The sequence below is a fragment of the Oncorhynchus clarkii genome, chromosome 6, assembly GCF_045791955.1.
Source record: "Oncorhynchus clarkii lewisi isolate Uvic-CL-2024 chromosome 6, UVic_Ocla_1.0, whole genome shotgun sequence".
NCBI classification, from domain to species: Eukaryota; Metazoa; Chordata; class Actinopteri; order Salmoniformes; family Salmonidae; genus Oncorhynchus; species Oncorhynchus clarkii.
In genome coordinates this window covers 66,449,493-66,472,481 of record NC_092152.1, presented here as the reverse complement: position 1 = coordinate 66,472,481, position 22,989 = coordinate 66,449,493, and the positions used below count along the sequence as shown (strand labels likewise).

Genomic DNA, 22,989 nt, shown 5'->3' with positions numbered 1-22,989 from the left:
AATTCTTCAAAAAAAGTCTACAGCTGCATAATCGAGAGCATCCTGACCAGTTGCATCACCGCCTGGTATGGCAACTGCTCGGCATCTGACCTTAAGGCGCAACAGAGGGTAGTGCGTGCGGCCCAATACATCACTGGGGCCAAGCTTCCTGCAATCCAGGACCTATATAATAGGTGGTGTCAGAGGAAAGCCCATAAAATTGCCAGAGACTCCAGTCACCCAAGTCATAGACAGTTTCCTCTGCTAACACACAGGCAAGCGGTACCAGAGTGCCAAGTCTAGGACCAAAAGGCTCCTTAACAGCTTCTACCCCCAAGCCATAAAACTGCTGAAGAACTAATCAAATGGCTACAGGACTATTACATTGCCCCCACCCCCTGTATATAGCCTCGTTATTGTTATGTTATTGTGTTACTTTTAATTATTTTTTACTTTCGTTTATTTGGTAAATATGTTCTTAACTCTTCTTAAGCTGCACTGTTGGTTAAGGGCTTGTAAGTAAGCTTTTCACCGTAAAGTTTACACTTGTTGTATTGGATCGAAACCCCGAGCTGACAAGGTAAAATAAATTCTGTCTTTCTGCCCCTGAAGAAGGCAGTTAACCCACTGTTCCCCGGTAGGCCGTCATTTTACATTCGAATTTGTTCTTACCTGACTTGACTAGTTAAATAAAATAAAAAAGGAAAAAAATATTCGGCGCATGTGACAAAGTTTGATTTTATTTATAGCCTTACCTATGGCTCTTGGCTCCATGAAATGGGGTATCAGCCTACTCCGTGACACCCACAGAACACAACGCTGAAGAGTTTACAGAAATATTTGCGACATAGAATTTCATGGACCCAAGATCCATGGGTAAGGCTGTACATTGCAATATCAATGCCAATACACATAGTAGGTTGACTGGTGAGTTAATGTGTGTCAGTTCACACCGGTGTCAAATAAGTGCTAATATGTGTGTAGACTCTTCACAGTTGTGTTCTGTGGGTGTCACGAGAAGGCTGATACCCCATTTCATGGACCCAACATCAATAGATAAGGCTGTACAGGGCATATACGAATGTCACCAACGCTGTTCTGAAATGTAATACATTCACAGTGCGACTTAAATTTATTTTGGACAAATTAACTAGTTGTTGTCTTTTGTTGGATTTAATTAACAACATTCCAACCTTGTTAAGCAGGATCTATTCCAAATATGGCATTATTCCACTATTTGTATCCGTTTGCATGTTTCAATGGGGGGACATTTTATTTTGAAGGCGAATCGCAAATTCCAGGCACCTTTGTGGCGAATCCTTATTGTGGCTAGCTTCACACAAGTCCAGCAACCCAACCTAGGTGCCAGCGAGAGTAAACGGACGAGTCGAGCTGGGTAAACAACAGTGGTCGCCTCGAAGAGGCAGGAATGGGGACTTAATCGAGGGCCCTGATGGCAAATATAATGGAATGTGTGTTTTATCGTAGAAAAAACATTATGTATTGCGTAGCGTGTTAATATACCATATAAAGCCAGGAAAATAGCAAGTATTTTTCTCTCGGGTCTTTAGCCAGGCGCTGATTTGTAACGACGTTGGTATTGCCACGGGCCCACTTCGATTTTGTTCCTGTTGTCAGTTTCACTACCCGGTGACTGTCGTTCGATCGCGATTTACTTGTGTCCTTTATTTAAGTTCATCCAGAGCATATGTAATTCAAAGGGAGCCACGAAATAACACAGAAGCCCACTTTCAAGAGAGTACAGGTATGTGTTGAGTCAATATAGCTAGCTAGATAACTGTCTTTGTTTTTCTCACAACGTTAGCTGGCTAACACGACCAGACAGTATCCAGCGTACTGTAGCTAGCTAGCAAGCTATTGTTTGCTCTGAATATTCAGTAGTTAATGTTAGCTTGGTATGGTAGTAGCTAAAATGTCTTGTTGTGAGCCATTTTGGGGTTGGCTAGCTAACGAGTTAGGTAGCTAGCTACATTGGTTATTAGAAAATATGATCTTATCAGCGAGTTAATTAGAAACCCAACATTTGATTGTGAAGCTTTGCAGCTCTTCCATCTAGCTAACTAAGTAAACTAGTTAGCCAAGGCCATGTAACTATAGCCATTTATTTATTACATTTTACGATGAACTCAGACGTAACCCAAGTAGCGAACGTTAAGTTAACCAAATAAGACAATTACACGAATAACTGACTTAATTCAACGTTAGCTTACTAGTGCTGGATAACGTTGGGCAACATCAAAATGTTTTGTATCTGTGACAGACACATCAGAGAGGAGGATGATGAATGTTCATCACATTCTTTTCAAGTAATGGAACTGCGCTGTCAAATCAGCCTGGTAGCGTGTTAGGTTTGTTGACTTACGTTAATATTGCTAAAGAAAACACAATGCTGAAGACATTTGCAGCAGTCATTCGAAATCTGGAATGGCTTTGGTTGTAATCTTGATGCATTACGTATAAAGATGAAATACATAGACAGGCTTGTACAATTAGTATGGTTACGTACCTAAAGAGCCATAGACCAAATTAGGAAATATCTCAGATTGAGGCCTAGTGCAAACCAGAAAACATTAGGCAAATACTGTCAGAAAAATATAAAAAAAATTGTATGAAGGAGAGCTTTGTCAACCGAATGACTCATTGTTAGGAAACTTGATGTGTACACTTGGGACCAGTCAATCTTTAATTATCCTGCCCTAAATTCTCTGCACTGTTACAGTATAAGAAGCACCAATAATTCTTCCCTCATTACATGTTTTGGTTTGTGTTCACGATGTTGATGCCATTACTTTTGCGTTGATGCCACTCTTTATCTATGATAGAAGACAACCCATCTCAGTCACAATTTGGAGAACAATAACACATCACTGGATTGATTTAAAGCTGCAATGTGTAACTTTTTGGGCGACCCGAAACATTTCACATAGAAATATGAGTTAAAAATCAGTCATTCTCATTAAAAGAAACACTAAATCCCGTTTCCATTGGCACTTTGAATTCAACCCAGGCTGGGCTGGCCTTGGTGGGATAGCTCAAATTGCATTTCCACTCCCCCCAGAAATTATACATTATGTCATGTTGCAAGGTAGCCAATATGTGACTGCAGCTGGCTTCGCTGATGTTGCTTGCGAACAAAATGTTGAATCATTGTTTTCACCTTCACCATGCTGTAACAAACGTTACCCTATACTCCTGCCAGTGCCAGCCAACCATGTATTTAGCTTGCTGACGTTGGCTAACTAAACGTTAGCGTCGTTGTTAGCATAACTAATAATTCCTACCTTGCGTACCATGGTATTGGCTATTAGCTAGCTAGCAATACGACCTGGCTAGCAAAAATTCCTGCTAGCTTACGTTATCTAGATTGTTTCAACTCTGATTTGCTAGCTAAGGTTAGATAGCTAGCATTTGAGGGCTGACGGTTATCATAAAAGTTTGTGTAGTGTAATAATGAATAAAGGACCCAGCTATTATGGCAATTTGTGTTATGTCTAGCTACTGCAGTACTGCTTGTCCATGTGCTAGCTAACAACAACAAGCTAGCTAAACGTAACCGCATCCAGCAGTGATCCACTTGGTGGTTGCATAGTAATGGCGTCACCAACCCGAATTTGAATTGAGCTGGCGCCAGTTGTGAAACTGGGCTGCGCTGGCCCGGGTTTCCCTCGACCCAGGTCGAATCTGGCCCAAATTTCAAGTGCCAGTGGAAACGGGACTTTGGAAGCGGTAGCTCTGTTCTGTGTTCTATTTCTATGCTTACGTTATTAAAGTTAGTTTTTGCGTCTTTTACTTTTGGTTTTGTACACCAGCTTCAAGCAGCTGAAAATACTAGAGGTTTGGTTATGGAACATATATTTCACAGCGATTTAGATGGTTCAATGATTCTCTACACTATACTTGCTTGTTTTGTCACAAACTGAAATCAGGCGAGCTATTATAAGAAAAGGCTTGGACATCTCAAATACAGGCTTGAGATAATAGTGCCATGATGTAGACGTATTATAATACTACTACAATTCTGTGGGCAGAACAGACGTGATGATTTCTGATGAACAGTCATGTATCACTGTTTTTATCAAGTCAAACTAAAACTGACAAAAAACAACCATGCTGATGTGCTGAGAGGAAATGCTGAAATGGGCCCCACTATTATCTTTCTATAATTGTGCCTCTGCTCTGCAATAAGGCATCCAGTGGGTTTTAGAAGCTGCCATAGTTACAAGGGAATGTGTGTAGCTACAATTAAGTTTATTTCTAGCTCATAGAATTTTAACGGTGCTCTGCCATTTCCTAAAATTATCAAGGATCTAGTATATAGTACCATGCGCACTATATAGGAAACCAATGCTTAATCACTCAAAGGTTGTCTAGGTGTTCCTTCTTTGAAAGCAAAAATGAGTTTATACAAATGGCCGTTCTTGTCAGCGCATTAGGGGATTTCCATCCCCTTTGCAGTATGTAATGTTGTCAATGTTAGCAGTGCTGGTTGCGTCATACGACATTAGATAGAAGAATCCCTGTGATTGTGAGGCGGATGACATTTTAGCTTCTCAGTAGGGCCTGTCATAGCGGCAATGTATGAAGTACTGTGCCTGCTTACTCAAAGCTGTGCACTTTTTGTTTCTTGGCTAACATGTTGGCTACCTTTTGTAGAGACAAGAATGTGTAACTTCCTGTTCTGCAGTTCATTGCATTGGTGTGGCGTTTTCTACAATTATTGACTGGTAGAGGTACTGCATAATGAGTTCTGATACACCTCACAATTTTAGTCACACCTTGCACAGAACACATTGACAAACCTGCACTAAAAATAGTAAAAGATATATTAGGTAACGGTTTGGGATAGGTTAATAATTTGTGTGTCCTTGCATTGGTGGTAGATTTGGTTTTTCTGCAGCCATTGTTGAAACGGTGTACTGTGAAGCTCAAGATAGGTCTGTGTTGTGCTCCTCAAGGAATGAATTAAAGCAGTTTACCATAAACGCCCTCTCCTCTGAAATGTCTCCACCTTGGTGCCAGGGGGGATTGATTGCCAAGGTGGCTGTCCACTGAGGCTGCTGTGTTGCTGAGTGTCATGCGCTGCTTGCTCTGTGGCACAGGAGCTCATCAGTGGCTCACAGGGGGAGCCTCAGAGGATCATGGTTTGGGGCTTTGGTTCTCTGGCAGCAGTTATACATCAGAACCCAGGGAGCGGGTATCTCAGAACGCCCCAGCCCTAGTTCCCAGATGTCTCCACCTGCGGCATCTTCTTCTTTCTCTTTGCTCATGAGATGGAAACACAGACATGATACATGAGTGTTTTCATGAATACTGTATCAGGTATTTGTTCAGTGCTACTGTCAATGTTAGTTTGCTTTAGTAGGCTAGGCTACACATTGAGGGCTCCTGGCCAGATACCCTCTCCTGTTGTCTAGTTTGTGAGGTGGATATCGTGTTTTAATGGTAGTCAACTCAGGGTTACACGAATCCTCGAGCTGTGAAGGATTCATGAGGAAACGTGTCAGTTTGGATTCCAGCCCTACCGGCATTAAATCTGACTTCAGTCCTCAGCCAGCCTACATGGCAGGGTTTCGACACCAACCTGTGCTTTCTTTGGCTGGAAGGTCTGCTCAGTTTATATTGGGTAAATGCAGGATTTGAGTGCTTTCCTACCTACTGTGATGATCCCTAGTGATTGACCCACTCAGGGTTCAGTTGCTGTTTTGAAGACAAGCACCCACACAATCCTTGTTCCCTGCAGGCTTCTACCTACTCATGGGTCAATGGGGTTTAATATGCATATGGAGAATTCCAGCGGAAGGTCAACCTGAGAAAGTAATGTTGTCCTTTTTAAAGTGAAACCAACATGCCAATACTGTATACACTCCCCCCAAAGGGTACTATAGACCAACACATCAAACTTTTAATTTATATTTTGTCCATTCTGTGAGATATTTTAAATTTGTGGTTTTGCATGCAAATGTAACATCCATAACTCTAGAATCACTCTTGTCCAAACAATGGGTGGGGGAAGTGGCTTCCACCCCAGGCACTCACTGACTGACTGGGTTTTGCAGTAGGTTTGCATTCTAGTGTATGCTCACACATCAAATTACACTCTACACTACTTTCCTGGTGCAGATTTTAACACACTTTATGATCACTAAATAAGCTTATAGTGCTGCATGCTCACGTCGTGTGGTGTTATGTAACATCCGGATCTCAGGGTCAACGAATGGAATGCAACAGACTGAATATGATTGCATTATTTGCTGAACAGTGGGGCAAAAAAGTATTTAGTCAGCCACCAATTGTGCAAGTTCTCCCACTTAAAAAGACGAGAGGCCTGTACACTTCAACTATGACAGACAAAATGAGAAGGAAAAAAATCCAGAAAATCACATTGTAGGATTTTTTATGAATTTATTTGCAAATTATGGTGGAAAATAAGTATTTGGTCACCTACAAACAAGCAAGATTTCTGGCTCTCACAGACCTGTAACTTCTTCTTTAAGAGGCTCCTCTGTCCTCCACTCGTTACCTGTATTAATGGCACCTGTTTGAACTTGTTATCAGTATAAAAGACACCTGTCCACAACCTCAAACAGTCACACTCCAAACTCCACTATGGCCAAGACCAAAGAGCTGTCAAAGGACACCAGAAACAAAATTGTAGACCTGCACCAGGCTGGGAAGACTGAATCTGCAATAGGTAACCAGCTTGGTTTGAATAAATCAACTGTGGGAGCAATTATCAGGAAATGGAAGACATACAAGACCACTGATAATCTCCCTCGATCTGGGGCTCCACGCAAGATCTCACCCCGTGGGGTCAAAATGATCACAAGAACGGTGAGCAAAAATCCCAGAACCACACCTAGTGAATGACCTGCAGAGAGCTGGGACCAAAGTAACAAAGCCTACCATCAGTAACACACTACGCCTCCAGGGACTCAAATCCTGCAGTGCCAGACGTGTCCCCCTGCTTAAGCCAGTACATGTCCAGGCCCGTCTGAAGTTTGCTAGAGAGCATTTGGATGATCCAGAAGAAGATTGGGAGAATGTCAAAATAGATATTTTTGGTAAAAACTCAACTTGTCGTGTTTGGAGGACAAAGAATGCTGAGTTGCATCAAAAGAACACCATACCTACTGTGAAGCATGGGGGTGGAAACCTCATGCTTTGGGGCTGTTTTTCTGCAAAGGGACCAGGACGACTGATCCGTGTAAAGGAAAGAATGAATGGGGCCATGTATCGTGAGATTGAGTGAAAACCTCCTTCCATCAGCAAGGGCATTGAAGATGAAACGTGGCTGGGTCTTTCAGCATGACAATGATCCCAAACACACCGCCCGGGCAACGAAGGAGTGCCTTCGTAAGAAGCATTTCAAGGTCCTGGAGTGGCCTAGCCAGTCTCCAGATCTCAACCTCATAGAAAATCTTTGGAGGGAGTTGAAAGTCCGTGTTGCCCAGCAACAGCCCCAAAACATCACAGCTCTAGAGGAGATCTGCATGGAGGAATGGGCCAAAATACCAGCAACAGTGTGTGAAAACCTTGTGAAGACTTACAGAAAACGTTTGACCTCTGTCATTGCCAACAAAGGGCATATAACAAAGTATTGAGAAACTTTTATTTACCAAATACTTATTTTCCACCATAATTTGCAAATAAATTCATTAAAATTCCTACAATGTGATTTTCTGGATTTTTTTCTTCTAATTTTGTCTGTCTGAGTTGAAGTGTACCTATGATGAAAATTACAGGCCTCTCTCATCTTTTTAAGTGGGAGAACTTGCACAATTGGTGGCTGACTAAAGACTGTGACCTGACCACTCTTGCTGGGTGCTTTAATATCTCTTTGCCTGAGATGTGCCACTGTAGGGCCCTATAAAATCGGTAAAAAAAAAAAAAAATTGCCCAGTTTTTTTCTCTCTCAAATTGTTTTCCCAGGTTTCTGAAATGTTCCTGTTTTTGTTAGTTTTTTGCTCTCAAAACAACACGTTTTTATAGAACATCCAAATATGTTGTTTTCCTAAGTCCACAAAAATGCTTAAACCACACCAGGAGACAATTCTTTAGGTCTGGGAAGAATCTAAGATATTTATATTTTGGAGTGTAGTTAACCTTTAATTCAAGTGAGCAGCAAGCAAGAGAATGCTGTTGTTATAGCAGACATGATGGTAGAGTTTGCTAAACAAATACTCATGATATCATTCTGGCAGGTAAGCATAGGCTATTTTGTAGTTAACATTATTTGAGAAAGTTTGGGAGAGCTTTTACATCAGAAGGCAGGTTTGAATTAGCATCATCGCTAACGGCTACACAAAGTGGCAGACGCTCGCACCTCACACAGACGGGCATTCTCATTGCCTCTTCAGAAAGTTGCAGGAAATACAAATCACTGACGCATTCTGTTCTTGTCTTATGATAAACCTAGGCAAATGTATTACTTTTCAGTACATTTACTTGATTCCCTACTAATTTCAATGTTTTTGAATATTGTTGAATTCCGTTTTAATGTCTGGATTTGGTGATTCCGCCATCATTCTCCGCATCGTGGATTTTATAGGGCCCTACTAACAGTAAATTAATGTGTTTGATGATTAGACAGAACAGAACCTTCACTTACAATAATGTGTGCATTCTTAGAGCCTAAAGCTGTGTTCACATTGGCAGTTTGAAGTGACTCAAATCCTCTTTTTTTTTTTTTGCATATCTGATGCAAATGTCCCTTTCCTGCAGTCTGAACAGCCAAAAGGGACATGGAATCTGATATTACAAGCCACATTTGAAACCACCCTACATGGTTTGAAAGCAGATACAAATCTGATTCCTGGCCTTGCGACTTGTCTGAAGGGTCAAATCTGATTTATTTGCTCTCAACTAGTTTTTAGACTGCTATTTGGCATATCTTGTTGCTTGCTAGCTACTCTGACAGTTTGATTAGATAGAACATGTTAGTTTGACAACCACACACTAGAGGTCTACCGGTTTAATCGGAATGGCTGATTTAATTAGGGCCGATTTCAAGTTTTCATAACAATCGGTAATCTGCATTTTTGGACGCCGATTATATTGCAATCCACGAGGAGACTGCGTGGCAGGCTGAATACCTGTTACGCAAGTGCAGGCAGCAAGGTGTCATGGTAAGTTGCTAGCTAGCATTAAACTTATCTTATAAAAAACAAATCTTAACTAGTGATTATGTTAACTACACATGGTTGATGATATTACTAGTTTAACTAGCTTGTCCTGCGTTGCATATAGTCAATGTGGTGCCTGAAATTGTGTCACTTCTCTTGCGTTCAGTGTAAGCAGAGTCAGGGTATATGCAACAGTTTGGGGTCGCCTGGCTCGTTGCATACTGTGTGAAGACTATTTCTTCCTAACAAAGACCGTAATTAATTTGCCAGTATTTTAAATAATTATGACACAACATTGAAGGTTGTGCAATGTAACAGCAATATTTAGACATAGGGTTGCCACCCGTTCGATAAAATCCGGAACGGTTCCGTATTTCACTGAAACAATAAACGCTTTGTTTTTGAAATGATAGTTTCCGGATTTTACTATATTTATGACCAAAGGCTTGTATTTCTGTGTGTTTATTATATTCTAATTAAGTCTATGATTTGATAAAGCAGTCTGACTGAGTGGTGGTAGGCAGCAGCAGGCTCGTAAGCATTCATACAAACTTCACTTTCCTCTGTTTGCCAGCAGCACTTCGCAATGCTTGAAGCGCAGCGCTGTTTATGACTTCAAGCCTATCAACTCCGAGATTAGGCTGGCAATACTAAAGTGCCTATAAGAACATCCAATAGTCAAAGGTCTATGAAATGCAAATGGTATAGAGAGAAATAGTCCTATAATAACTACAACCTAAAACTTCTTAACTGGGAATATTGAAGACTCATGTTAAAAGGAACCACCAGCTTTCATGCAGTTGAAGTCAGAAGTTTACATACACTTAGGTTGGAGTCATTAAAAGTAGTTTTTCAACCACTCCACAATTTTCTTGTTAACAAACTACAGTTTGGCAAGTCGGTTAGGACATCTACTTTGTGCATGACAATTAATTTTCCCAATAATTGTTTACAGACAGATTATTTCACTTATAATTCATTGCATCACAATTCCAGTGGGTCAGAAGTTTACATACACTAAATTGACTGCCTTTAAACAGCTTGAAAAAATCCAGAAAATTATGTCATGGCTTTAGAAGCCTCTGATAGACTCAAATGATGTCAATTAGCCTATTGGAGGTGTACTTGTGGATGTATTTCAAGGCCTACCTTCAAACTCGGTGCCTCTTTGCTTGACATCATGGGAAAATCAAAAGAAATCATACAAGACCTCAGAATTCTTTTTGTAGACCTCAAGTCTGGTTCATCCTTGGGAGCAATTTCCAAACACCTGAAGGTACCAAGTTCATTTATATAAACAATAGTACACAAGTATAAACACCATGGAACCACGCAGCTGTCATACCGCTCAGGAAGGAGACACGTTCTGTCTCCTAGAGATGAATGTACTTTGGTGCGAAAAGTGCCAATAAATCCCAGAACAACAGCAAAGGACCTTGTGAAGATGCTGGAGGAAACAGGTACAAAAGTATCTATATCCACAGTAAAATGAGTCCTATATCGACATAACCTGAAAGGCCGCTCAGCAAGGAAGAAGCCACGGTTCAAAAACGCCATTAAAAAAAGCCAGACTACGGTTTGCAACTGTACATGGGGACATGTATAGTTATATTTTTTGGATAAATGTCCTATGGTCTGTTGAATCAGAAAATAGAACTGTTTGGCCATAATGACCATCGTTATGTTTGGAGGAAAAGGGGGGAGGTTTGCAAGCTGAAGAACACCATCTCAACCGTGAAGCACTGGGGTGGCAGCATCATGTTGTGGGGGTGCTTTGCTGCAGGAGGGACTGGTGCACTTCACAAAATAGATGGCATCATGAGGGAGGAAAATTATGTGGATATATTGAAGCAACATCTCAAGGCATCAGTCAGGAAGTTAAAGCTTGGTCGCAAATGGGTCTTCCAAATGGACAATGACCCAAAACATAAAAAACATAAAAAATGTCTTAAGGACAACAAAGTCAAGGTATTGGAGTAACCATCACAAAGCCCTGACCTCAATCCTATAGAACTGAAAAAGCCTGTGTGAGCAAGGAGGCTTACAAACCTGACTCGGTTACACCAGCTCTGTCAGGAGGAATGGGCCAAAATTCACCCAACTTATTGTGGGAAGCTTGTGGAAGGCTACCCGAAATGTTTGACCCAAGTTAAACAATTTAATGGCAATGCTACCAAATACCAATTGAGTGTATGTAAACCTCTGACTAACTGGGAATGTGATGAAAGAAATAAATGCTTAAATAAATCCTTCTCTCTACTATTATTCTGACATTTCACATTCATAAAATAAAGTGGTGATCCTAACTGACCTAAAACAGGGAATTTTTACTAGGATTAAATGTCAGGAATTGTGAAGAACTGAGTTTAAATGTAGTTGGCTAAGGTGTATGTAAACTTACGACTTCAACTGTATGTTCTCATGTTCTGAGCAAGGAACTTAAACGTTAGCTTTTTTAAATGGCACATATTGGACTTTTACTTTCTTCTCCAACACTGTTTTTGCATTATTTAAACCAAATTGAACATGTTTCATTATTTTCTTTGAGACTAAATAGATGTATGCAATATGTAATATATTAAGTTAAATTAAAAGTGTTCGTTGTTCATTCAGTATTGTTGTAATTGTCATTATTATAAATAAATACCTCTACTACACACACGCACATTAGTGAATGTGCTAGAAAGGTAAACGGCTAGCTAGTTGACTGCCCTAGCTAGCCAAAAAGGACTCAATGCTTAATGTCTTATTACATGATGCGTTTATACATTCGAAGCGACTGGGAAACGTCCATGACAGCCATTGTTGTCACCTTAGCTTGCTACATAACTTCTGAGTGATTTGGTGGTGGTGCTCCTGCTTCCTATCAGCCTACACTACTGCGCCCACACCTGTCGTTACAATGACAACTAGCGTAACCATGTCAGCAAAATAATTTTGACTAAACTCCCACACATCTAATTTGATTACTTGTAACTTGCTGTTTGGACAGTCAGTATTCCAAAGCGGTTTTGAAAAACAAAACCGATTTGAGCATTAAGGCCTGTAGTGTGAACACGGCTTTATACCATAGAGTTCATTGTTGTCATACTGAGCCTTGTGTCAATACACAGGATATTGCAGGCTGGAGAATGGCAATTAATATGTCTTTACACATAACTGTTTAATCAGTACGGCTTCATTAGGCCAACCATTATAAGGCTTCTAAAGAATAGCTAACAATGTCCAATTCAGCTCACTTGTGTCATTTAAATAAAACACATCTCATAAAGTAGGATTTTATTCTGAATCTCAGTTTGAGGTGTTTACTGGTGGATCAAGTATAGGAAAACACCACACTGTCAGCTGTGTGTGCACGTTATACCACACTAAGAAGTAGGCTAATGAACTGAGCCAACGTGCTTTTTTAAACAGATGGCTGCTTTCATAATTCAAAGGACTTGAGGTGACTGCTCTGAAGTAGAAGACATTTTACTCTGTCCTACCCTTGGTGAAAGGCTTCTTTTGAAGTATAAACAGTGTGATTAGATTAGACAATTTTAGGAAAGGAGGATGTGTGGGAAAGCATGATAAATGGTGAGGGGGGATCGATAGGAGGAAACCGGTGAGACTAGGCCTATATGAAGGCCTAGAATCTTTCATCTTGGTAAGAGTTTGCACTAGGCTAGTGTTTTGATGCCAGCATGCTTGTTTTTATTTACAAGATCGATATCAAAGGGATGCAGGCTTAGCATTGGTTGCTTGTAGCCTCGTACCTTCTGAAGCTATAGACAAGCGAGTTCTGCAGTCAATTCTGTTCCGGTAATGCCATTATGAAAATGTCTCCTAATCTCCCCACGCAGCCTTTCCATGGTTTTATCACTCAACAATAGAGAATTGAGCTGGTAAAATATATGCTCCAGTGCTTGTTTCTTCCTTTTCCATATTGCCAGGCTGCATGACCTTACTTTGCTCATCAGTTTCCTTCATTACAGCATCAAGCCTAGCGAACATACTGAGATTAGTCCCAGATTACCACCCAGTCTGAGTCACGCACTGCCAAGAGTGGATAATACAACAAATGCTACACAACTGACTCAGCCCAAGGCCTCAATTCATTTGCTCTCACAAACAAACCATGATGCACTGTTTTTGCCTTTCTCCTCGTACACGACGAGAGAGCGAGCGCCTCTATATTACCACAGCATGTAATTATTATCATAATACATTTAGCCCATCTTTCTGTTTTATAAATTGCCTCCATTAACAAAGTGCAATCATTATTTTTCAGCGTGTCTAACGTTTATCTTCTCTTGTTTCACAGAACTAGGTTGGTTGCGGGCCCGCCAATGGACCTATAGGAGCTAGCGGAAGTTTAGTTGGCATTGCGTCTGCGTGGACCAGGCAGCATGAAGAGCGAGGTGCCCTCTGAGGCCCAGGGTAGACAGGAGCACCTGAAGGGTCCGCTGGCCAACCCAGAGCCCATGGAGACGGCTAAGAGCTTCCCTGCCAACATGGAGGTGATCGGCAAGGCAGGCAGCGAGTTTGCACCACTGTGTGCCGATACCAGGCACCGGCCCCTGAGGGACATAGGGGCCCGCAGAGACCCAGACAGGGGCCTGCCTGGACGCAAAAAGCGCAAGAGCCAACAGCCAGGGCCCTCGGACTGCTCCCTGAAGGAGGGTCGTGTCAGTGAGGGCTCTCTTCCCCTTCAGCGCCACCAGCCAGATCTCTTGGAGCGACGCAGTGAGGACGAACGCAACCCAGAATCCTCATTCAGTGACTGTGCCTCCTCTCCCTCCTCCAGCCTGCGCTTCGGGGATTCGGATACTATGAGCTCAGAGGAAGAGGTGGAGGCTGGAGGGACGGGAGCAGCAGGGGGACCGCAGCCAACACAGCAGGCGCCGGTCTCCACCACAGGGGGCGGGACAGGGGTGGGTCTGCGCACCATTCTGGGTCGGACTCGGGGAAGCCGTTCTCATAAGTGGGCACGGTCAGAGGTGGAGCCGGTGCTGCTGAAGCGGCCGTGCCTGGGCGGGCGGCGGTCACTGCATAGGAAGCGGATTGTGAAGCCTGGGTCCGGCGGCATCCAGCGGACTCAGAAGCAGAAAGAGCGCCTACTTCTCCAGAGGAAGAAGCGGGAGGTAATCGCTCGCAGGAAGTACGCGCTGCTCCACAGCACCAGCAGCTCCAGTGAGGAGCTGACCAGCGGGTCATCCTCACCCTCGTCCACAGAGGCAGAGGACGAGCTGTATGTAGACGGCAGCAGCAGCAGCCAGCCAAGCAGCGCAGCTGTGGCCACAGGTAAACTCACCCTCCTTATGCACTCTGGTGTGTGCTTCCGATCTTTTCTCTTGCGGGCGCACACACACACACGCACACATTTTTTAATAATTTTATTTGAATTACACAGTACAGTCGAAGGATTCAAACATTTAATATGTCATGTATATATGGACATTTATGGATACAGAAGCACATTCTTCTCCATACAGCCCCGCTGCCCATGACAGCTGACACAGAGCAGTACCTCGCTAGCTGCTTTGTCCTACGCAGGTCTGCAATCTGTCAGCCTATGTACATGGCAGAGGCTCCCAAATATCAGCACTACAACCCGCAATCTTTCGGTTACTGGCCCAATGCTCTTAACCACTATTCTACCTGACACCCCACAAAACAGACCACAGGCAAAGGAGTCGCTCACTGTTAGCCAGCCAGCCAGCCAGAGTTTAATCACAGTTAGACTCCACCCGGTGCACCGTTCACTCCTGTCCAACTGCTCTGTTTCCCAGCTGTCTGCTTTGCAGGCCTTGTTAGTATGGAGTGGGGGTGGGGTGGGGAGGTCATGGACGTCCTGATGTTGCAGAGCCAAACATCTCATAATTTTGTCCACATTAGTCAGTCTGTTGCATCACACCCCAGAAATCTGTTGTCAAATTCCTTCATGTCAAATGAATCTAATGCAAGCTAATTTCGGTGAATCCGCTTTGCTCAGAATTGAGATCAATTCCATATTTTTTGCCTCAAGAGAAAAGACTGAGCAAAGGAATGCATGAATGGCCTTCAGAATATACATTTACAGTGTGTATGTACACAGCCTATTCCTACAGTTTTATCCAGTCTCACTGTAACTGTATTGGGGGGAATATATTTGGCCTCTGTGGTGTTGTTCTCAGGAAATGAGATGTGTAGCCTGGGGGCCAAGCAACCATTACACTGTTTTTGTTCCATCATGCTGAAAGATGTCCTACCAGGCATTTTTGAAGACACTCAGAATTGGGATTTCTTTCACCAGGCTGGCAGCACTTTCACTCTCACTGTAGCCAGAACTGTGTGCTGTTTACGGTCTCCCTCTCCCCCATTATTTGGAAGGACACTTGATTTGGAAGTGAACATCAACCGAATGCCCGTTACACTCTCAAACACATGACTCCAGTAAACTGTTACTTTATTTAGAGAAAATTATCAAAATAAAGCTCTAGTAAAAGATACATTCCTCCTCTGATTGTGGAAGAGACCATTTTAATCCCTGAGCCTAGTTTGGTTTGTGGCTGACCTTCCCCGCTCTGTGTGCTCAACAGCAATGAGAAAAGCTGCCTAAATATTGATTGATGAATTAGCTCAGTCAGAGCGAGGCTATTTTATGAACAAAGCACAATATCACAGGACTAGGATGGGTGTGGGTGTATCTGTGGGTGTATCAAATTGTATTGGTCACATACACATGGTTAGCAGATGTTAATGCGAGTGTAGCGAAATGCTTGTGCTTCTAGTTCAGACAGTGCAGTAATATCTAACAAGTAATCTAACAATTTCACAACTGCCTAATACACACATGTAAAGGGATGGAATAAGAATATATTCATAAATATATGGATGAGCGATGGCCGGGCGGCGTAGGCAAGATGCAATAGATGGTATAAAATACAGTATATACATATGAGATGAGTAATGTAAGATATGTAAACATTATTAAAGTGTATTTTTTTTAAGTGACTAATGATCCATTTATTAAAGTGGTTACTGATTTGAGTCTGTTTGTAGGCAGCAGCCTCTCTGTGTTAGTGGTGGCTGTTTAACAGTCTGATGGCCTTGAGAGAGAAGCTGTTTTTCATTCTCTCGGTCCCAGCTTTGATGCACCTGTACTGACCTCGCCTTCTGGATGGAAGCGGGGTGAACATGTAGTGGCTCGGGTGGTTGTTCTTGATGATCTTTTTGGCCTTCTTGTGACGTCGGGTGCTGTAGATGTCCTAGAGGGCAGGTAAGTTTGCCCCCGGTGATGCGTTGTGCAGACCGCACCACCTTCTGGAGAGCCTTGCGGTTGAGGGTGGTGTGTTTGCCGTACCAGGCGGTGATACAGCCCGACAGGATGCTCTCAATTGTGCATCTGTAAAAGTTTTTGGTGACAAGACAAATTTCTTCAGCCTCCTGAGGTTGAAGAGGCGTTGTTGTGCCGCCTTCACCACGCTGTCGGTGTGGGTGGACCATTTCAGTTTGTCCGTGATGTGTACGCCAAGGAACTTCAAACTTTCCACCTTCTCCACTACTCTCCCATCGATGTGGATAGGGAGGTGCTCCCTCTGCTGTTTACTGACATCCACGATCATCTCCTTTGTTTTGTTGACGTTGAGTGAGAGGTCGATTTTCCTGGCGCCACAATAACGAGTTCCCTCACCACCTCCCTGTAGGCTGTCTCGTCGTTGTTGGTAATCAAGCCCACTACTGTTGTGTCATCTGCAAACTTGATGATTGAGTTGGAGGCGTGCTTGGCTGCGCAGTCATGGGTGAACAGGGAGTACAGGAGGGGTCTGAGCATGCACCCTTGTGGGGCCCCAGTGTTGAGGATCAGCGAAGTGGAGATGTTTCCTACCTTCACCACCTGGGGACGGCCCATCAAAGTCCAGGACCCAATTGCACAGTGTGGGGTTGAGAGACCCAGGGCCTCAAGCTTAATGATGAGCTTGGAGGGTACTATGGTGTTGAATGCTGAGCTGTAGTCAATGAACATCATTCTTACATAGGTATTCCTCTTGTCCAGTTGAGATAGGGCAGTGGGATGGCGATTGCATCGTCTGTGGACCTATTGGGGCGGTATGCAAACTGAAGTGGGTCTAGGGGGGCAGGTAAGGTGGAGGTGATATGATCCTTGACTAGTCTCTCAAAGCACTTCATGATGACCGAAGTTAGTTCTATGGGTGGCGCTAGTCATTTCAAAACATAATACTACATAGTTTCCTTAGGACTCGAAGCGAGGCGACCATCTCTGTGGGTGTATCTGTGGGTATTGACGTTTTTTATTTTTTTATTCTGTCCGCAGTGTTTGAGCTCTGTGCAGCTTTGTAGGTGCCACAGGTAGAGGCAGTGAAAAGTCCAGCATTTTCCATTCTTTTGAACATAGCTCTTGTGCAGTGGAATACAAACATAGAAGTTAAGCCCAAGGGTTTGCTGGAATATGACCCCTGGGCCATGGCCAAGCCTGTTAGGATTTTTATGAATTTACATAGGCTGAAAATGCCTGAAACAAAGAGGGCTATGTTCAAGGGACATTTCATTTTTTTTCCTCTCATATTCATACGCCTCTTTAGGAACCTCTGAGGCTGGTTCTTCAGCAGTTACCATGAATATACATGCTTTGATGGAGCTCTAATGTATGTGTTTCACTTTGAGACATCCAAATGAGGGCCAGCATCGATTGCTATAAAAGGTGCTATAGAAAGGCCCGGTGCTGCACACACACATTTCAAGTTTCAGACTATATATGCGCATTTTGAATTTCCTGTTGAGTAGCAATAGCATCTTCCCTCCCACATATCTCAGTCTTGCACACGGTCATTATTATGTAGCACATTCTCTTTGTTCTACCGAGGTCACTCACTGGTCACTCACTGGCTACTCTCTATCACACCGCTGAGTCACCCTGACCTGTGAATACCAGTGGAAAATAGACTTTGCACGCAAGGTGGGTAGGTACTGCTGATGGGGGCAAACCGACCTTGCACCGCTACCCGGAGCTCCAAACCTGGCAGCCCAGAAACCAAGCCTCTTCCTCTGTCTGAGCTGCAGGTGTCTGGGTTTATGCACCCAGCTTCTCCTCCCACAACACACCATAGTACAGCAGGGTAGAGCAGCACAGCACGCCTCTGACAACCACCTGCTGTTTCCTGAGCTGCACCGCTACAACACAAGCCAAAGAACGCCATTTTTCAAGGAACTCTTAATTTTCCGTTCCTGCCCTACCCTCTTTCACCTCTCTCAGTTGAATGTCTTCGTGTAGCTAAGCTGTAATAGTGTTTCCGCTCAGTGGCCCTGGGGAAGGATCGAGCGGGTCATGGGGCGAGGCTGCCTCTCTGTGTCTTTGCTATGGGAAGTAGGTGGGTGGAGAGGACTGACTCAAGCACTAAGCCCCACTGTATCTTGCTAACAACAAGGGCTCTCAGAGGAGAAACTATGCCATTGTTTAGAGGAGAGGAGAGGAGGCAGTCAGTAGAGATAGATCTCTATTGGCCAGAGGAGGGGATTAATGTAATGGACATAAAAAGGCCCAATCACCAAGCTGCCTATTCGTCAGACTTTAAATACATGGACATGACAGGAGTGTTTTAGTACTGTAATTCCTGTATTCATGTCACAATATAGACATATTCCTTGCAGTAGGGTATGAAATCATGACAGTTCTATACATTACATTTCTGTCAGCAACTGTCCATACTGTGTGTTATGCCAAGCTGCATACACCCCTGAGGTCACAATCGGCCCTTTCTCAACTGCAAAATGGAGAATGCAGACACTACACACTGAAATAAATATCTATTCAAAGCTAGCTGCCAGGACATTTATCTTATTTGTCAATGTCAATAGTCACGTTGGCCCTTGTTATGATGCGAGGTCATATAGTCTTCTTATTTACATTCCCTGAACCATGAAGTGTTTGTGTAGAGCAGTATGTTTCATGAGGGAGAGAGGTAGCTAGGTTAGGAGAGGGTGCTAAGCAGCAGCACCCAGTGGACCACTGCAATAGAACTCACTCAGGGGAGTGCTGATGTTGACTAGAGCAACAAGCCACTGCTCATTGCACAGACACACACAAACCACACAGCATCTATGAGGCAACACATGGCACAGTTGAACCTAATGTTACAATAATTTCAGTATAGTAATAATACACAGTGGACTAGAATGAATTTCGTTTTTGATCTGTAATTTTAAATCTGTAAAAATATGTCTGTAGATCAAACAGATAGTCCGTATAAGGACCACATTTAGAACTAGCTGTTTGGGGTGGTGTGACAAAAATAAGCCTCTTGCCTTCCTGGTTGCGATGTTATGAAATGTTAAGTGTATTGAACACACCCTGGGCCTCTTCCTGACAGTGAGGCCAGGTCAGGCATGGCTGGAATGAGAGATACTAGACATGGGACCAATCAGAGTGCAGATGCAGAGATTGCACTGCAAATCCTGCAGACAGTGGAGAGCAGAGCAGCATTTACTGACCTACATTTCACACAGGCCCAGTACACAGACTGTTAGCCTGCACACCCACACCACAATCGCTATTAATTTATACTGATACTGATACTCCTATTTAGCTTTGGGTGTGTTTCTCGCCTGGTGAGGAAGAACCACCAGAAGATGCTGGTGGAGGTTGTTTTATGTTGCTGCGTAACACACATGAGGTCATGTGTTGTCAACCAGCCATCTTCACAACAGAGCCTGCAACATACAGCAACAGACATGTACAGTATAACCTCTCTGGAATTAACTGCGTACTAAAACGGATGCAATTTTATTTACCACCCCAAATCCGAGTGGATTTCCGGCGACTTTTCCAGCTACTTTATATGATCATTATCAGTTCAACATTGTTTACATCAGGACTTACAGGTCAAATTGCCAGATGTGTCTCTCCTCTGTATACTCTTATCTATTCGGATGCCCCGCAGCTACTCGCCCAAGCCTCTCCAGGTTCTCCTTTACCCAAATCCAGATAGCAGATGTTCTGAAAGAGCTGCAAAACCTGGACCTGTACAAATCAGCTGGGCTTGACAATCTGGACCCTCTATTTCTGAAACTATCCGCCGCCATTGTCGCAACCCCTATTACCAGCCTGTTCAACCTCTCTTTCATATCGTCTGAGATCCCCAAGGATTGGAAAGCTGCCGCAGTCATCCCCCTCTTCAAAGGGGGAGACACCCTGGACCCAAACTGTTACAGACCTATATCCATCCTGCCCTGCCTATCTAAGGTCTTCGAAAGCCAGGTCAACAAACAGGTTACTGACCATCTTGAATCCCTCCGTACCTTCTCCGCTGTGCAATCTGGTTTCCGAGCCGGTCACGGGTGCACCTCAGCCACGCTCAAGGTACTAAACGATATCATAACCGCCATCGATAAAAGACAGTACTGTGCAGCCGTCTTCATCGACCTTGCCAAGGCTTTCGACTCTGTCAATCACCATATTCTTATCGGCAGACTCAGTAGCCTCGGTGTTTCTGATGACTGCCTTGCCTGGTTCACCAACTACTTTGCAAACAGAGTTCAGTGTGTCAAATCGGAGGGCATGCTGTCCGGTCCTCTGGCAGTCTCTATGGGGGTGCCACAGGGTTCAATTCTCGGGCCGACTCTTTTCTCTGTATATATCAATGATGTTGCTCTTGCTGCGGGCGATTCCCTGATCCACCTCTACGCAGACGACACCATTCTGTATACTTCCGGCCCGTCCTTGGACAATGTGCTATCTAACCTCCAAACAAGCCTCAATGCCATACAACACTCCTTCCGTGGCCTCCAACTGCTCTTAAACACTAGTAAAACCAAATGCATGCTTTTAAACCGTTCGCTGCCTGCACCCGCACGCCCGACTAGCATCACCACCCTGGATGGTTCCGACCTAGAATATGTGGACATCTGTAAGTACCTAGGTGTCTGGCTAGACTGTAAACTCTCCTTCCAGACTCATATCAAACATCTCCAATCTAAAATCAAATCTAGAATCGGCTTTCTATTCCGCAACAAAGCCTCCTTCACTCACGCCGCCAAACTTACCCTAGTAAAACTGACTATCCTACCGATCCTCGACTTCGGCGATGTCATCTACAAAATAGCTTCCAACACTCTACTCAGCAAACTGGATGCAGTTTATCACAGTGCCATCCGTTTTGTTACTAAAGCACCTTATACCACCCACCACTGCGACCTGTCGGCTGGCCCTCGCTACATATTCGTCGCCAGACCCACTGGCTCCAGGTCATCTACAAGTCCATGCTAGGTAAAGCTCCGCCTTATCTCAGTTCACTGGTCACGATGGCAACACCCACCCGTAGCACGCGCTCCAACAGGTGTATCTCACAGATCATCCCTAAAGCCAACACCTCATTTGGCCGCCTTTCGTTCCAGTTCTCTGCTGCCTGTGACTGGAACGAATTCCAAAAATCGCTGAAGTTGGAGACTTTTATCTCCCTCACCAACTTCAAACATCTGCTATCTGAGCAGCTAACCGATCGCTGCAGCTGTACATAGTCTATCGGTAAATAGCCCATCCAATTTTACCTACCTCATCCCCATACTGTTTATATTTATTTACTTTTCTGCTCTTTTGCACACCAATATCTCTACCTGTACATGACCATCTGATCATTTATCACTCCAGTGTTAATCTGCAAAATTGTAATTATTCACCTACCTCCTCATGCCTTTTGCACACAATGTATATAGACTCTCTTTTTTTTCTACTGTGTTATTGACTTGTTAATTGTTTACTCCATGTGTAACTAACTCTGTGTTGTCTTGTTCACACTGCTATGCTTTATCTTGGCCAGGTCGCAGATGCAAAGGAGAACTTGTTCTCAACTAGCCTACCTGGTTAAATAAAGGTCAAATAAATTTAAAAAATCTTCTTCTGGGAAGGCTTTCCACTAGATGTAGAAACATTGCTGCGTGGACTTGCTTCCATTCAGCCACCAGCATTTGTGAGGTTGGGCGATTAGGCCTGGCTCGCAGTCGGCGTTCCAATTCATCCCAAAGGTGTTCGATGGGGTTGAGGTCGGGGCTCTGTGCAGACCAGTCAAGTTCCTCCACACCGATCTTGACAAAACCATTTCTGTATGGACCTCGCTTTGTGCACGTGGGCATTGTCATGCTGAAACAGGAAATGGCCTTCCCCAAATTGTTGCCACAAAGTTGGAAGCACAGAATCGTCTAGAATGTAATTGTATGCTGTAGCGTTAATATTTCCCTTCACTGGAACTAAGGGGCCTAGCCCACACCGTGAAACAGCCCTAGACCATTATTCCTCCTCCACCAAACTTTACAGTTGGCACTATACATTCCGGCAGGTAGCGTACTCCTGGAATTCGCGGGACCCAGATTCGTTTGTCGGACTGCTAGATGGTGAAGCGTGATTAATTACTCCAGAGAACGCGTTTCCACTGCTCTAAAGTTCAATGGAAGCGAGCTTTACACCACTCCAGCTGACGCTTGGCATTGCGCATGGTGATCTTAGGTTTGTGTGCGGCTGCTTGACCATGGAAACCCATTTCATGAAACTCCCGACGAACAGTTATTGTGCTGACATTGCTTCCAGAGGCAGTTTGGAACTCAGTAGTGAGTGTTGCAAACGAGGACAGACTATTTTTACGCGCTTCAAGCACTCTGTTATTACGTTCTGTGAGCTTGTGTGTCCTACCACTTCATGGCTGAGCCATTGTTTCTCATAGGTGTTTCCACTTCACAATAACAGCACTTACAGTTGACAGGGGCAGCTCTAGCAGGGCAAAAATTTGACAAACTGACTTGTTGGAAAGGTGTTATCCTATGATGGTGCCACGTTAAAAGTCACTAAGCTTTTGGCTCCTGAGTGGCGCAGCGGTCTAAGGCACTGCATCTCAGTGCT

The 22,989-nt window shown here is 43.7% G+C and overlaps 1 protein-coding gene across 7 annotated transcripts in view; it reads left to right on the top strand.

Moving 5' to 3' along the window:
* The first annotated feature begins 1,339 nt into the window (after window positions 1-1,339).
* The window catches only part of LOC139411470 (E3 ubiquitin-protein ligase Arkadia-like), a 49,469-nt gene continuing 27,819 nt past the window's right edge, over window positions 1,340-22,989 (top strand). For 3 of the 7 annotated variants that reach the window (XM_071157889.1, XM_071157888.1, XM_071157883.1), the window contains exons 1-2: window positions 1,340-1,744; window positions 13,426-14,405. In XM_071157889.1, the coding sequence (XP_071013990.1) occupies window positions 13,511-14,405 (895 nt within the window). In that variant the 5' untranslated portion in view covers window positions 1,340-1,744; window positions 13,426-13,510. Of the gene's footprint in view, window positions 1,745-9,042; window positions 9,126-13,425; window positions 14,406-22,989 lie in introns of those variants that run through there. The other 4 variants (XM_071157890.1, XM_071157887.1, XM_071157885.1 and 1 more) reach the window with 4 other exon arrangements.